This window comes from Elgaria multicarinata, chromosome 10 (genome assembly GCF_023053635.1).
Source record: "Elgaria multicarinata webbii isolate HBS135686 ecotype San Diego chromosome 10, rElgMul1.1.pri, whole genome shotgun sequence".
Classification (NCBI taxonomy): Eukaryota; Metazoa; Chordata; class Lepidosauria; order Squamata; family Anguidae; genus Elgaria; species Elgaria multicarinata.
Genome location: NC_086180.1, coordinates 2,790,082 through 2,806,220, shown reverse-complemented (window position 1 = coordinate 2,806,220; position 16,139 = coordinate 2,790,082). Strand labels below are relative to the sequence as shown.

Below are 16,139 nucleotides of genomic sequence, written 5' to 3'. Positions count from 1 at the left end.
CTCTTTGAGTTATTACTGACTCCATTAACTCCTTATATTCTAATTTTATTTCCTTCTTTATAAACCTTCCAATATACTCCTCCACCTTTTCTTGTTGAATTTCTTTACCCTTGTACAATTCCTGATAAAATTCCTGAAAATTTTTTATTTTAGCTTTCATTGCATGACAATAATTCCCTCGGCTATCTTTCAACGTTTCTATCCCATTCCTCCCTTTTTCTTTTTGTGTGAGCTTGGCAAGCAACCTCGAGTTCTTATCACTGTTTTCAAAATATTCCCTTTTCATATACATTAAATTCTTTTGAATCTCTTCTATATTTAAGTTTTCTAATTGTTTCTTCTTAGCTTGTATTTCCACCAATTTATATTTATCTTTAACTCGCCAATATCTTTCCTCCAAGTTTTTAATTTCTATCTCTAACTTTTCCTGTTCTGCACGTTGTTGTCTTTTTAAACTACATGTTTCTCTAATACAGATTCCTCTTGCTACAGCCTTCATGGTGTCCCAAATGACTGACCCAGCTGTTCCTCCTTTTTCATTAATTTCCCATGACTCCGACAGTTCCTTCCGAATTTTATCTACTATTTTATTGTATTTCAATATCTTTGTGTTCAGCTTCCATCTATATGCCTCTTTATAATCTTTCTTAACTGTAAATTCTAAACTTAACAAGGCATGATCAGTTACTTTTATTACCCCCATTTTCATTTTACAAATCCTCGTTGCAAAATCTTTTGAAACAAATATATAATCTATCCTGGAGTATGTATGATGAACTGGGGAAAAGTATGAAAATCCAGGCCTATTCCCGTTAAGTAAACGCCACGAATCTAAATAATCATTTTCTTTTACTAATTTATTCAATATAGTCATATTGTTCCTCTTTTCAGCATTAGTGGGATTTGACCTGTCCCATTTATTATCCATAACCATATTAAAATCCCCAGCTAATATAGCATACCCCTCCTTAAATTCTTCTATTTCTTTAAACAACTTTATAAAAAACTCTCTATGCCTCTCATTTGGGGCATAAACATTAATCAAAGTATAGACCTTTCCCTCAATTTTACCTTTTAACATAAGATATCTACCCTTATCATCCTTTTTTACTTCTTCTAATATAAACCCACTTTTTTTTGAAATCAAAGTGGCCACTCCATTTTTTTTTGATGTCCCTAATGACTTTTCATAATAGGCTAACCACTTTAATTTTATCATATTCGAATTCTCGGAGCCTTGGTGTGTCTCTTGGACCATTATAATATCTGATCCCTCTTTATTAAACATTTGTTCTATTCTCTTCCTTTTCACGACTGCCCCCAAACCTTTAACATTGAGTGTTGATACCTTTATCTTTTTATCCATAATCACCCTTTTGAAGTCTCTTCCGATCCCTTGTGCTCAGCAATTCAAACTTGCTTACATAAAAACAAAAACTCCATACATAAAACCCCCACCCTCCTACCCCAATCCCTCCTCCCCTACCTTCCCCCCTCCCCACCCCCCCACTCTAGTCCCCCCCCATATCCCCGTGAGTCTAGTACTCCAGCCATCTACTTTAAAGGGGGGGGAGGCAGTGCTGCGCCTGGCCGGCAGGTTTCTATATTAGCATTTCTATTTGCAATTATCTCCAAACATAATTAACAATTCTCTTACTCTCCAGATGTCCCAGCCTCATTCCCTCCCCCACCCACTCCAGCCCCATTTGCTTCCCCATCCAGACCCAGCCTCTTCAGCAATTCTTTACCTTGATCCAATGAGGTTACTCTGTGTTCCCTCCTCCCATATGTAAATCTTAAAAAAACCGGGTAACCCCATGCATAAGGAATTTTATTCTTCATTAATGTTTCCGTTATTGGTTTAAGACTACGTCTCCAATTTAATGTGTGTTGAGAGAGATCATTGTAAATTTGCACTGCTTTGCCTTTATACTGTATCTGAACCTTAGATCTCAATTCTTTCATAATTTGCTCTTTTTTGTAATAGTTACCAAATTTCACCAATATGTCTCTAGTCCCTTTGTAGTTTTGCCCCCCCACACGGTGGACTCGGTTCAGATCCGATCCATCTATTGGTATGTCAGGCATCAGCTCCTTGAACCAGTTCACGATAATTTCTCTAAGATCTTCTCCTTGCGTCTCCTTCAGCTGCTTTATTCGAAGCGAAGATCTACGAGATTGATCTTCCAAGGCAATCAAACGCAATTCCCATTCTTTAAATTGTATATTAGTTGATTTTTCAAAAGCCTCTTGTTTCTTCTGGTCCAGATCCGCTTTAGCCTCTATCTCTTTGATCTTATCCGAATTTTCCGCCGTTTTATCCGCGATAACACGCATTTGTTGTCTGAATTCACTCATATGCTGATCCATTTTTTAAAAAATAATAATGTTATTTTCTGCTATAATGGCCTTGATTTCCATTAAAGAGGGAGGGTTACTACCACTTTCTTTTCCCCCTTCAGCCATGTTTTTTTCTTTATTTGGTATTGTGTCCAAAGAGACTGGGTCTATATCTTCCTCTTCCTGCTCAACTCCAGGGGCTGTACTTTCCAGGAAGGAGAGGTGAGCCAAATTATGATTTGAAGGTTTCTTTTTTTGTATATTAAGCTTTTCCCAACTTTTGATCTTCCTTTTAACGTTTGGCATGGGACCCTTCTGAGTAGGGCATAAATCTTAGAGTAGCTCACTTCCTTAGCAACTCATGCTGGCTTCTCTATTATGTAGCAAACAGACTTCCTTCTTCACGAGGAGGGGGGGAATATCCAGTTCACAACAGCATTCACTAGAGGGGATCAGATTTAATCATTCATAGTCACTCAGCTTCCCACATCTCCCTCAACGAATGCCGAATACAGTTTCTTCACCTCTTCACCCCCCTTCTCGCCACGCCAATAAATCCAACCAACCACTTCCACCTTACAAAGCCAGCATTTCAATCTTTCCCATGTGAGATAAGGATGAAAGGTTATAACACAAATCACTGTCCGGCAAGCGTAAATTCCTTCTTTTTAAACTGCGTCAGAGTCAGCATTTTACTTTACTTTCGCTTTTGGTACTGCTGCCGTTTACACAGACATTGCATTAAACATCGTTCATCTCACCTCCTTCCTTCAAATCTCTCCACTTTTCCAGCTCCTGTAGCTTTTATAATCATTTTCTGTCGTTTACTCAAAGATTTATGTCCATTAGAAGAGAGATAATTGCTTTTTCCGGCAAACGCCGCTCAGAGCCTCAGAAGAGACCCGCCATCGCTCAGGCTGCCAAGCTCCGCCCCCCCGATGTCTCTGCTCTTAACTGTTTTATCAAGATTTGTCATTGCTCTCCTCCCAGGAAGTAAACGTCTTCTGATTTCCTGGCTGCAGTCAGTGTCTGCAGTAATCTTTGCGCCCAGAAATACAAAGTCTGTCACTGCCTCCAGTTGCCATAATCTTGGGGGTTTTTTTTGTTTGTTTGTTTGTTTTTAGGTTTAACTGCAACCCAGCTTTTGCACTTTCTTCTTTCACCCTCGTCATAAGGCTCCTCAGCTCCTCCTCGCTTCTATTAATGCTTCTATTAATGCTTCTATTAACTTCTATTAATGCAGCCCCAAATAGCATTTGCCTTTCTTGCAGCCACATTGCACTGTTGGCTCCTATTCAGCTTGCGATCTTAAGCGGAGAGGCCAGGGATTGGGCCTGGCCTCTGTCAGCACTCCAGGCATGCTCCGCCATGGAGCTCTGGTCCTTCCCCTATGAGCAGGGAGGTTGAACCTAATCCAGCCACCAGAGTATGTGTGTGTGGTTCCCATTCCAGCCCTCTGGGGTTCCCCATATGGCCCCAACTGCTTTCTCCCCCCACCTATCATTGGGCTGTTTCCTGGCTTTCGTGTGTTTTTCCTCCCATCCAAAAAGGGCTGGAATACCACTCCATAGGCTTTCGCTCCTGGCAGGAAGGGCTTTAAACTACAATAGGTGTTTTTGGTGATTTGGTCCCAGCCCTTCTCCCCACACCTGACCCACACACATCTTTTGCTTTCATCCCTGCCCCCATCCTCCTAGACTTCTGAGCTTAACAGAGTTTCTTCTCCACGCGTGGAGACCAAAGCATCTTTGCGAGTGCATGGATCACCGACACACACTTCCCACGGAGCCAGGTTCGGCTGTGGCCCCCTCGTGAGGGTATTTTCCATGGCCAGGCCATGCTCGCCACAGCTGCATAATGCACGGAAAAGCTCTCAAGGCCACTAAGCACATGATAATGACGGCTATCGCTTCCATGTACACTGAAATGTGCACCAAATGCAGCCGTCCCCCTTTTGCACACACCGACCGGATGTAACACGATAGCAACAGGTGTCTGTGTGTTCTGGTTTCAGACCCCCCTGGGACCCCTCAGGTGGCCGTCTTCATGGAGACCAAGCGAGGAAGGGTGGCCATCTTCCGTTGCTCAGTGGACAGCAATCCCCCAGCCAAACTGGTTCTCTATAAAGGGGAGGAGGTCACGGCCTCCAGCGCTTTGGAACCCAGCGTGGCCTCACGGAGGATCAGCGTCACGGCCGCGCGTAATGCCATGCGGGTGGAGATGAGAGAGATTGTGCCGGAGGATGAAGGCAGCTACAACCTCACGGCCACCAATGCCTACGGCTCCTCCTCCAGAGTGCTGTACTTCCACGTGCAAAGTGAGTGCAATGTGTGTGTGTGCAACCACTGCTAAAACATGTGTGCGTTCACATGTCCGTAATGACATTCTTTTTATGGAGTCAGTTTGGAAAATGAAAGCTGAGATACTTAGGGAGCTGAATGTAGGTAGAAAATACTTATATTCTGTAGCTGTTTTGCATATACGCAGCCCTGATTACTATATTAATCATTAGTAAATGACTAATTAACATATTATTTACAGCATCATTTAACAATGCTAAGTTTGTTTTTTAACAGAAACCCACCCACCCCGAAATGTTGTTTTTAAATGGATACTGGTTTTTTTATATTGTTGTTTTTATGTTTTTAAATTTTGTATACTTTTTAATGTTTACTGTTTTTAACTTTTGTAAACCGCCCAGAGAGCTTCGGCTATGGGGCGGTATATAAATGTAACAAATAAATATAAATAAAATAAATACAAGTACTTTCCTATTCTTCTCTGTCAACTTTTCTCTTCTCCCAGGCATTTTAACAGCATTTAACAACGTTAAGTTTGTTTTTAATGACTCCAGAATTGTTGTTTTTAAATGGATACTGTTGTTTTTATACTGTTGTTTTTATGTTTTTGATGGTTTTTAAATTTTGTATACTTTTTAATGTTTACAGTTTTTAACTGTTGTAAACCGCCCAGAGAGCTTCGGCTGTGGGGCAGTATATAAATGTAATAAATAAATAAATAAATAAATAAGAATGGGAAAGTACTTGTAAAGTGCAAACATGCCATCCCTCAGTCCACTCCACTCAGAATCATAGAGTCATAAAGCCATTGAGTCCAACCCCCTGTTCAGTGCAGGAATCCACCTTAAAACATCCCTGACAGACAGTTGTCCAGCTGCCTCTTGAAGGCCTCTAGTGTGGGGGAGCCCACAACCTCCCTAGGTCACTGGTTCCATTGTCGTACTGCTCTAACAGTCAGGATGTTTTTCCTGATGTCCAGGCGGAATCTGGCTTCCTGTCACTTGAGCCCAATATTCCGTGTCCTGCACTCTGGGAGGATCGAGAAGAGATACTGAACATGTAATAAATAAATAAATAAATTCAGTGTTGCTACACTGAAACATGTTCTTACTTTTTTAACCTGGTCACTTTCCTTTGGATTCTAGCGGCCCGTGTTCTGGTCACCCCATCCCCAGCACTGCTGGAAGGGGATACAGCCAGCCTCACCTGTGACGTGATGGGGAGTGCTCTGGATGACTCCACGTTCTCCTGGTATAAAAACAGCAGACGCATCCCAGAGAGCAATGGCAGCACCCTCGCCTTCCCACGCATCGCCAGCGGAGATACTGGGTCCTATCACTGCAAGGCGCACGCTCCAGATGAGACCAGCACAAGCGTCTCCTCATCTGTCAGCCTCACTGTCTACTGTAAGTGTTATTTTTTTTCATAGCAGTTCCTGTATACAGAGGTAGGCGCCTTGTTATCTAGTTGCAATGGGCCATGGCTCAGTGCCAATCTGAGGGCAGCCCCCACCCCCAGGAAAGCCATTACGCATTGCAATGCAAGCTTGCTGCAGAATGAATTTGGGTTGATGAGGAAGCATTAAAGTTCATTGAAATACATGCTATGGCTGTTCCTCTCACTGTCAGCAGGTGGTGACAGGGCTTTATTGATCGGCTCTGCAAAGGGATGCACTGATTAAGGGCACAGCAAAGAAAAGAAATCAGAAGACAATGACAAAGCTTGATAAAATAGTTAAGAGCAGAGACACCACACTGACAACAAAGGTCCACATAGTTAAAGCAATGGTATTCCCCGTAGTAGCCTATGGCTGCGAGAGCTGGACCATAAGGAAGGCTGAGCAAAGGAAGATCGGTGGAGGAAAATCTTGAGAGTGCCTTGGACTGCAAGAAGATCAAATCAGTCCATACTCCAGGAAATAAAGCCAGACTGCTCACTTGAGGGAATGATACTAAAGGAAAAACTGAAGTACTTTCGCCACATAATGAGAAGACAGGACACCCTGGAGAAGATGCTGATGCTAGGGAAAGTGGAAGGCAAAAGGAAGAGGGGCCGACCAAGGGCAAGATGGATGGATGATATTCTGGAGGTGACAGACTCGACCTTGGGGGAGCCAGGGGTGGCAACGGCCGAAAGAAAGCTCTGGCGTGGGCTGGTCCATGAAGTCACAAAGAGTCAGAAGCGACTGAACGAATAAACAACAACAAAAGAAAAGTCAACCTTAAGGGACTTCTCCCACCCCACCCCCAATCATTGGCAGAGTAAAGGACCTGTAAAATTGCCTGTCTATTGCTGCATTGTGAATCCTGATGGATGCTCATAAGAACCAGAAGATTAAAGAATGCAAGCTGGATATTGAGAGGATGGGAGGGTAATTCAGAGTGGAAGTTTTTTTGGGTGGCACCCAATGCAGGACAGTCTAAACAGGACAACAGAGGAGCCAAGATCATGTTCTCTTGCATGGGAGTCCTTTTGGTCCCAGGGATGTCCCACAAAACAGTATTCTCTTATCCAGAGAGGGAGATCACTTCTGTTGTCACCCTGTGGACTCTTAACAATTGGACTTTGTGATCCCCAGAATTCTGTGATCAGAATTCTGATCACCCGAAAGGGGCGTTCCTATTATTTACCCCCATGGTGTCTCTCTCTTCTCCACACAGACCCGCCTCGGAAACCTCAGATGACCTCCTTCCTTCAGACACAGGCCAAGCAAGTGGCCACCATCCGTTGCACTGTTGAGAGTGAACCAGAGTCCCAACTGACCATATACAAGGGGAGAGAGCTCCTGGCTTCCAGCATCACCTCCGGCAATGCGCACAATCAGCGGGTGAAGGTCTCTACCACGTACAACAGCTTGAGCGTGGAGATCTGGGGCGTGGTCATGGAGGATGAAGGGGAGTATGTCTGCTCTGCCACGAACAAGTATGGAAATGCAAGTTCCACCATGACGTTCACCGCAGAGAGTGAGTATGAGCGTTGGTCCAGTTTTCTAGAGCTTCTACGCAAGGAAGGTTGACATGCTGGGTATTGGGAAAAGTCTCCATTGCTAGAATTTCCAGCACTGTATTGATGGTGTAGGCCAGGGGTCCCCAAACCCAGGGTCATGGACCGGTCACGGTCCATGGCCTGTTAGGAACCGGGCCGCGCAGGTGAGCTGCTTTCACCCACCCACACCCACACTCACCCCAGTGTACCTGGGCGTGGGGCGCCATCTCCCCTGCCCAGCTGAAGCGAAGCCAGCACGCTGGGGTGGGTGGGGGCGGCTTTGGAATGGCGTGCCTGGCCAGAAGCCGCTCTGGGAGAGCGAGTTCCGGGCACACTGTTCCGAAGCCACCCGCTCGCCCCAGTGTCCTGGCTTCGCTTCGGCTGAGAGAGGCGGGAGGGCAGGCGTGGCTTCCCAAAACCATCCCCTCAACACTCCCCGGTCCATGGAAAAATTGTCTTTCATGAAACCTGTCCCTGGTGCCAAAAAGATTGGGGACAATGAGGTGTAGGCAATGAAGGCTAGTAAAAAGTGTCTTTAGACCAGACTCATCAACCTGGCACCCTCCATATTTATTTATTTGTTTATTTATTTTATTATATTTTTATATTTCCCAATAGTCGAAGCTCTCTGGGCAGTTCACAATTAAAAAAAAACATAAAATACAGCAAGTCCGAACATTATATAAAGTTTTTAAAGTTTTAAAATACCATGTAAAACCAAAATAAATTCAGCAGCGGTTACAACCCAGGGAAAGCCTGTGTAAAAAGATGTGTTTTCAGGATGTGTTTAAAGGACGTTACATTTCCCACACCAGGGAGGGTTTTCCATAGAGTAGGTACCACTAGAGAGAAGGCCTGCTGTTGAAGTTCTTCATTGTGACATTCGGTTCATTTCGGACTGACCAGCAAAACCTCCTTTGAACATCTTAAATGTCATCTGGGGGTGTTGTCTCCATGCAGGGAAAGCCCCACAGGGGCTGTGGATCTGTGCTGCATCAATTACGCAATGCAAACACAGCTTCACAGCCACTGCGGGGCTTCACTGCGATTTTACATATTCAAAAAGTTGGGGATTTACCATGACTTTTTCAAATGGAGTGACATCAACACGGCGCTTCTGCTGTGTAACATTGCTCCAGATTCTGGTTGCTGACTTGGAGCTGAGCAGAAGCAGGGAAAAGCAGCTGGCCCAGCTCAAGGAGGAGCTAGAAAAGTAAGCCAGATTCCCAGGGAGCGAGCGAACAGGGAGCGAGCGAACAGGAAGAGCAAACAGGAGTTTGGCAGGGGGAGTGTAGGGGAAGAGGAGACCAAGGAAAGGGGAACAAGAGAAGCCTCAAGGAAACCCAGGAGGCTGCCAATTCAAAGAGGCCGTGTGCTTGCCATGTGCTCCTGAGTGCTGAGTGAGAGGTTGGTGTTTATAATTGCTGCAGGAGCTGAAGGGGGAGTGGCCTGATTGTCAGTTGGTCTCAGCAATCAGTGCCTAATTGCTGTTGATTGTTGTTGGCCTTTCAGTGACCTCATTCTGGTTGCTGACTTGGAGCTGAGCAGAAGCAGGGAAAAGCAGCTGGCCCAGCTCAAGGAGGAGCTAGAAAAGTAAGCCAGATTCCCAGGGAGCGAGCGAACAGGAAGAGCAAACAGGAGTTCGGCAGGGGAGGCCAAGGGGGAGGCCTCTAAATAATAATAATAATAATAATAATAATAATAATAATAAAAATAAATAAAATAAAAATAAAAAAGAGGTGGGGGGAAAAAGAAAAGCATAAAGAGAAAAAAAAACCCCCACAAAACCACCACCAAACAAAAGCAAAAAAAACCCCGAAAGATTACTTTCCCTTAAGACATCCTCATATAGTTGTGTACCTTCAGAGAGGACACAACAAAGCTAAGGCAATTCTACTATAATCAAAAAGGAAAAAAACAAAAGCAGAAATCGACATTATGGATGGAAAGGAGCCCCTAGAGGTAGTGACCTGCAAAGGGTGTGCAATGTTCGTGTTTCTGCCTGAGCTCAACATGGCGTACACCTGCAACAAGTGCAAGCTGGTGGCACTTTTGGAAGAAAAAGTGAGAGGACTTGAGCAGCGAGTGTCCACCCTCCAAGGAATAAGAGAAGTCGAGGAGTTCTTAGACCGAACGGTGGAACTGCAACAGCAACAAGAAGCACATGAGATTGAAGAACAACAGCCAGCTGAAGCAGAAGTGGAGTATGCTGAGGGGAGGAAAGCCAATGAAGAGGAAACTCCCTGGAAAAGAGTGACAGTTAGACGAGGAATTAGAGGGCGTTCTGCACCGGTGGAGCCATTGCAGTTAAGCAACCACTTTCAGCTTCTGGAGAATGAGACTGAAGGACAGTTTGCAGAGGAAGAAGTACAGGAGGCACCATGCAACAGTGACCAAGAGACAGAAGGTAGGTCAACCAAGAAGAAGCGAAGAGTAGTCGTTGTGGGAGACTCCCTGCTGCGTGGGATTGAAACCCAAGTATGTCGTGAAGACCCATGGACTCGCCAGGTGTGCTGTCTCCCTGGAGCACAGATTAGAGATGTGACTGAAGGGTTACCGAAGCTCATAAAGCCCACGGACACATACCCCTTTCTTCTCATCCATGTGGGAACAAATGATGTCGCCAAGCAGAGCTACAAAGAAATCATTTCAGACTTTGAAGTTCTGGGAAGGAAACTGAAGAACTTTGGGGCCCAGGTAGTTTTCTCATCCATCCTCCCGGTTCTTGGAAGAGGATTAGAAAGGGAAAGAAAAATACTCCGGATGAACGACTGGCTTCGAAAGTGGTGCCGTCGTGAGAGTTTTGGATTCTGGGACCACGGGCTATGCTACTTGGAACATGGACTGCTGGCAAGGGATGGGTTGCACCTCACAAGGGCTGGAAAGAATGAGTTCAGCCACAGCATGAAGAACTTCATCAGGAGGGCTTTAAACTGAATCTTGCGGGGGTGGGAGACGTAAATTTTGAGGCAACAATGGATGAAGGCCAATGCACCACAGTACAGAGAACAGCTCCAACAGAGTCCCAAAATAGTGTCTGCAACAAGGTAGGAACAAAGCCAGACTATAAAACACATGGTCTTTGATGTCTCTATACTAATGCCCAGAGCATGGGAAACAAACAGAATGAACTTGAACTCTTATTACATGAAGGCAAATACGACTTGATAGGTATAACTGAAACTTGGTGGGATGACTCCCATGACTGGAATATAGCAATTGTAGGATATAACTTGTTCAAAAAGAACAGAAGAAATAGAAAGGGAGGTGGAGTTGCACTATATGTTAAAAATACCTATCCCTGCACAGAAATACAGGCGGATGAGATTGGGAGCCCCGTCGAGAGCGTCTGGATTAAAATAAATGGGGCTAGGAATAAAAAGAATATGATAATCGGAGTCTACTACCGACCACCCAATCAAGGAGAAGACGAGGACGAAACTTTTGAGAAACAAATTGCCAGTGTTTCAAGAAAGTGTGATGTAGTAGTGATGGGGGACTTCAATTACCCTGATATCTGTTGGGAGACCATTACTGCCAAAAGCGGCCCTTCCAAGAAATTCCTGACATGTATGGGTGATAACTTTCTCCTACAGAAAGTGGTGGAAGGAACTAGAGGGTCAGCAATCCTTGACTTGTTATTGACCAATAGGGATGACTTAGTGGATAAAGTGGCAGTTACGGGAACTCTGGGGGAAAGTGACCACGTCATACTTGAATTCTTGATTATGAAGGAGACAAAAGTCGAGCGTAGCCATACACGTACTCTGGATTTTAGGAAAGCTGATTTTAATAAACTCAGAACTATAATAAGTAAGGTCCCGTGGCAAGGGAGCCTAAAAAGAAAAGGAGTGCAGGATGGGTGGGAGTATCTAAAAAATGAAATTTTAAAGGCACAGTTACAAACAATTCCAACAAGGAGAAAAGATAGAAGACAACAGAGGAAACCAATGTGGCTCCACAAAAAGCTTATTGATGAACTGAAAACAAAAAGGGATACATATAGGAAGTGGAAGGAAGGCCAGGCTACAAAAGAAGAGTACAGACAAGTGGCGCAGAAGTGCCGAAATGGCGTCAGGAAGGCTAAAGCTGTGAATGAGCTGAGATTAGCGAGGGATGCTAAAAGCAATAAAAAGGCTTTCTTCAGATACGTGAGTAGTAAAAGACAGAGGAAAGAAATGGTGGTTCACCTGCTTAATGAGGATGGCAAATTGATAACAGACGACAAAGAAAAGGCTGAAATGCTCAATTCCTACTTTGCCTCGGTCTTCTCCCAAAAGCGGATCTATGACCCCCCTGGAGAAAGTGAAGCAGAAGTTGAGGGGGCAGGATTGCAGTTTGAGATTGATAAACAAATGGTCAAAGAACACCTAATTTCCTTGAATGAGTTCAAATCCCCAGGGCCCGATGAACTGCATCCAAGAGTAATGAAGGAGCTAGCGGAAGAACTCTCAGAACCTTTGTCTATTATCTTTGCAAAATCATGGAAGACGGGTGAGGTGCCGGACGACTGGAGGAGGGCTAATGTTGTTCCTATCTTCAAAAAGGGCAAAAAGGAGGAACCTGGGAACTACAGACCAGTCAGCCTGACATCCATCCCTGGGAAAATTCTGGAGCAGATTATAAAGAAGTCAATCTGTAAACACCTTGAAATCAATGCAGTGATTACTAGACGCCAACATGGATTTGTCAGGAACAAATCCTATCAGACTAATTTGATCTCATTTTTTGATAGGATAACTTCCCTTGTGGACTGTGGGAATGCTGTGGATGTCATATATCTTGACTTCAGCAAAGCTTTTGACAAAGTACCACATGACATTCTGATTAACAAACTAGCTAAAAGTGGGCTAGATGGAACAACTATTAGGTGGATCCACAGTTGGCTACAGAATCGGACTCAAAGAGTACTTATCAATGGAACCTTCTCAAACTGGGGAGAGGCAACGAGTGGGGTGCCGCAGGGCTCAGTCCGGGGCCCAGTGCTCTTCAACATTTTTATTAATGATTTGGACGAGGAGGTGCAGGGAACGCTGATCAAATTTGCAGATGACACCAAATTGGGTGGGATAGCTAATACCCTGGAAGACAGAAACAAACTTCAAAGTGATCTTGATAGGCTGGAGTGCTGGGCTGAAAACAACAGAATGAAATTTAATAGGGATAAATGCCAAGTTCTACATTTAGGGAATAGAAACCAAATGCACAGTTACAAGATGGGGGACACTTGGCTCAGCAATACTACAAATGAGAAAGATCTTGGAATTGTTGTAGATCACAAGCTGAATATGAGCCAACAGTGCGATATGGCTGCAAGAAAGGCAAATGCTATTTTGGGCTGCATTAATAGAAGTATAGCTTCCAAATCACGTGAGGTACTGGTTCCTCTCTATTCGGCCCTGGTTAGGCCTCATCTAGAGTATTGCGTCCAGTTCTGGGCTCCACAATTCAAGAAGGACGCAGACAGGCTGGAGCGTGTTCAGAGGAGGGCAACGAGGATGATCAGAGGTCTAGAAACAAAGCCCTATGAAGAGAGACTGAAAGAACTGGGCATGTTTAGCCTGGAGAAGAGAAGATTGAGGGGAGACATGATAGCACTCTTCAAATACTTAAAAGGTTGTCACACAGAGGAGGGCCAGGATCTCTTCTCGATTCTCCCAGAGTGCAGGACACGGAATAACGGGCTCAAGTTAAAGGAAGCCAGATTCCGGCTGGACATCAGGAAAAACTTCCTGACTGTTAGAGCAGTGCGACAGTGGAATCAGCTACCTAGGGAGGTTGTGTGCTCTCCCACACTAGAGGCATTCAAGAGGCAGCTGGACAACCATCTGTCAGGGATGCTTTAGGGTGGATTCCTGCATTGAGCAGGGGGTTGGACTCGATGGCCTTGTAGGCCCCTTCCAACTCTGCTATTCTATGATTCTATGATTCTATGATTCAGGGCCAATCCGGGGACAACCCGGGGATGGAGCCTGGTGGAAGGCAACTAGCAATTGGTCCCGGAAGAGGGTGGGAGTGGCTCTGGGACATGGATGGCTGCCCAGAAACCCAGATTACCCAATGCCACCCCAGGAAATGGAAAGCGCAGGGTTGAGGAGGGAGGCGGCACCAACCTGGTGCCGTGAATACATCCCCTGGGTGTATATAAGGGAAGGCAGTTTGCTAGGTATCCTGCTTCCAAGTTTTTTGTAGTTCCATTTCTAGCTCCCCGCTCTGCCCGCAGGAACACACAGATTATGAAATTTCCTGCTCTGGGCATCCCTTTGGGGGTTTTGCGGGGATTCGGCAACATTCAACATAGAATCATAGAATAGCAGAGTTGGAAGGAGCCTACAAGGCCATCGAGTCCAACCCCCTGCTCAATGCAGGAATCCACCCTAAAGCATCCCTGACAGATGGTTGACCAGCTGCCTCTTGAATGCCTCTAGTGTGGGAGAGCCCACAACCTCCCTAGGTAGCTGATTCCACCGTCGCACTGCTCTAACAGTCAGGAAGTCTTTCCTGATGTCCAGCCGGAATCTGGCTTCCTTTAACTTGAGCCCGTTATTCCGTGTCCTGCACTCTGGGAGGATCGAGAAGAGATCCTGGCCCTCCTCTGTGTGACAACCTTTTAAGTATTTGAAGACTGCTATCATGTCTCCCCTCAATCTTCTCTTCTCCAGGCTAAACATGCCCAGTTCTTTCAGTCTCTCTTCATAGGGCTTTGTTTCTAGACCTCTGATCATCCTGGTTGCCCTCTTCTAAACACGCTCCAGCTTGTCTGCGTCCTTCTTGAATTGTGGAGCCCAGAACTGGACGCAATACTCTAGATGAGGCCTAACCAGGGCCGAATAGAGAGGAACCAGTACCTCACGTGATTTGGAAGCTATACTTCTATTAATGCAGCCCAAAATAGCATTGGCCTTTCTTGCAGCCATATCGCACTGTTGGCTCCTATTCAGCTTGTGATCTACAACAATTCCAAAATCTTTCTCGTTTGTAGTATTGCTGAGCCAAGTGTCCCCCATCTTGTAACTGTGCATTTGGTTTCTATTCCCTAAATGTAGAACTTGGCATTTATCCCTATTAAATTTCATTCTGTTGTTTTCAGCCCAGCACTCCAGCCTATCAAGATCACTTTGAAGTTTGTTTCTGTCTTCCAGGGTATTAGCTATCCCACCCAATTTTGTGTCATCTGCAAATTTGATAAGCGTTCCCTGCACCTCCTCGTCCAAATCATTAATAAAAATGTTGAAGAGCACTGGGCCCGGGACTGAGCCCTGCGGCACCCCACTCGTTGCCTCTCCCCAGTTTGAGAAGGTTCCATTGATAAGTACTCTTTGAGTCCGATTCTGTAGCCAACTGTGGATCCACCTAATAGTTGTTCCATCTAGCCCACTTTTAGCTAGTTTGTTAATCAGAATGTCATGTGGTACTTTGTCAAAAGCTTTGCTGAAGTCAAGATATATGACATCCACAGCATTCCCACAGTCCACAAGGGAAGTTATCCTATCAAAAAATGAGATCAAATTAGTCTGACAGGATTTGTTCCTGACAAATCCATGTTGGCGTCTAGTAATCACTGCATTGATTTCAAGGTGTTTACAGATTGACTTCTTTATAATCTGCTCCAGAATATTCCCAGGGATGGATGTCAGACTGACTGGTCTGTAGTTCCCAGGTTCCTCCTTTTTGCCCTTTTTGAAGATAGGGACAACGTTAGCCCTCCTCCAGTCGTCCGGCACCTCACCCGTCTTCCATGATTTTGCAAAGATAATAGACAAAGGTTCTGAGAGTTCTTCCGCTAGCTCCTTCATTACTCTTGGATGCATTTCATCGGGCCCTGGAGATTTGAACTCATTCAAGGAAATTAGGTGTTCTTTGACCATTTGTTTATCAATCTCAAACTGCAATCCTGCCCCCTCAACTTCTGCTTCACTTTTTCCAGGGGGGTCATAGATCCGCTTTTGGGAGAAGACCGAGGCAAAGTAGGAATTGAGCATTTCAGCCTTTTCTTTGTCGTCTGTTATCAATTTGCCATCCTCATTAAGCAGTTGAACCACCATTTCTTTCCTCTGCCTTTTACTACTCACGTATCTGAAGAAAGCCTTTTTATTGCTTTTAGCATCCCTCGCTAATCTCAGCTCATTCACAGCTTTAGCCTTCCTGACGCCATTTCGGCACTTCTGCGCCACTTGTCTGTACTCTTCTTTTGTAGCCTGGCCTTCCTTCCACTTCCTATATGTATCCCTTTTTGTTTTCAGTTCATCAATAAGCTTTTTGTGGAGCCACATTGGTTTCCTCTGTTGTCTTCTATCTTTTCTCCTTGTTGGAATTGTTTGTAACTGTGCCTTTAAAATTTCATTTTTTAGATACTCCCACCCATCCTGCACTCCTTTTCTCTTTAGGCTCCCTTGCCACGGGACCTTACTTATTATAGTTCTGAGTTTATTAAAATCAGCTTTCCTAAAATCCAGAGTACGTGTATGGCTACGCTCGACTTTTGTCTCCTTCATAATCAAGAATTCAAGTATG

At 44.8% G+C, this 16,139-nt stretch overlaps 1 protein-coding gene across 1 annotated transcript in view; it reads left to right on the top strand.

Annotated features, from left to right (window-relative positions):
• Positions 1-16,139, top strand: part of SIGLEC1 (sialic acid binding Ig like lectin 1) — a 69,008-nt gene that overhangs the window by 27,943 nt on the left and 24,926 nt on the right. Inside the window, exons 10-12 of the mRNA XM_063135989.1 lie at positions 4,355-4,657; positions 5,786-6,046; positions 7,301-7,603. Coding sequence (XP_062992059.1) covers positions 4,355-4,657; positions 5,786-6,046; positions 7,301-7,603 — 867 coding nt within the window. The remainder of the gene's footprint in view (positions 1-4,354; positions 4,658-5,785; positions 6,047-7,300; positions 7,604-16,139) is intronic.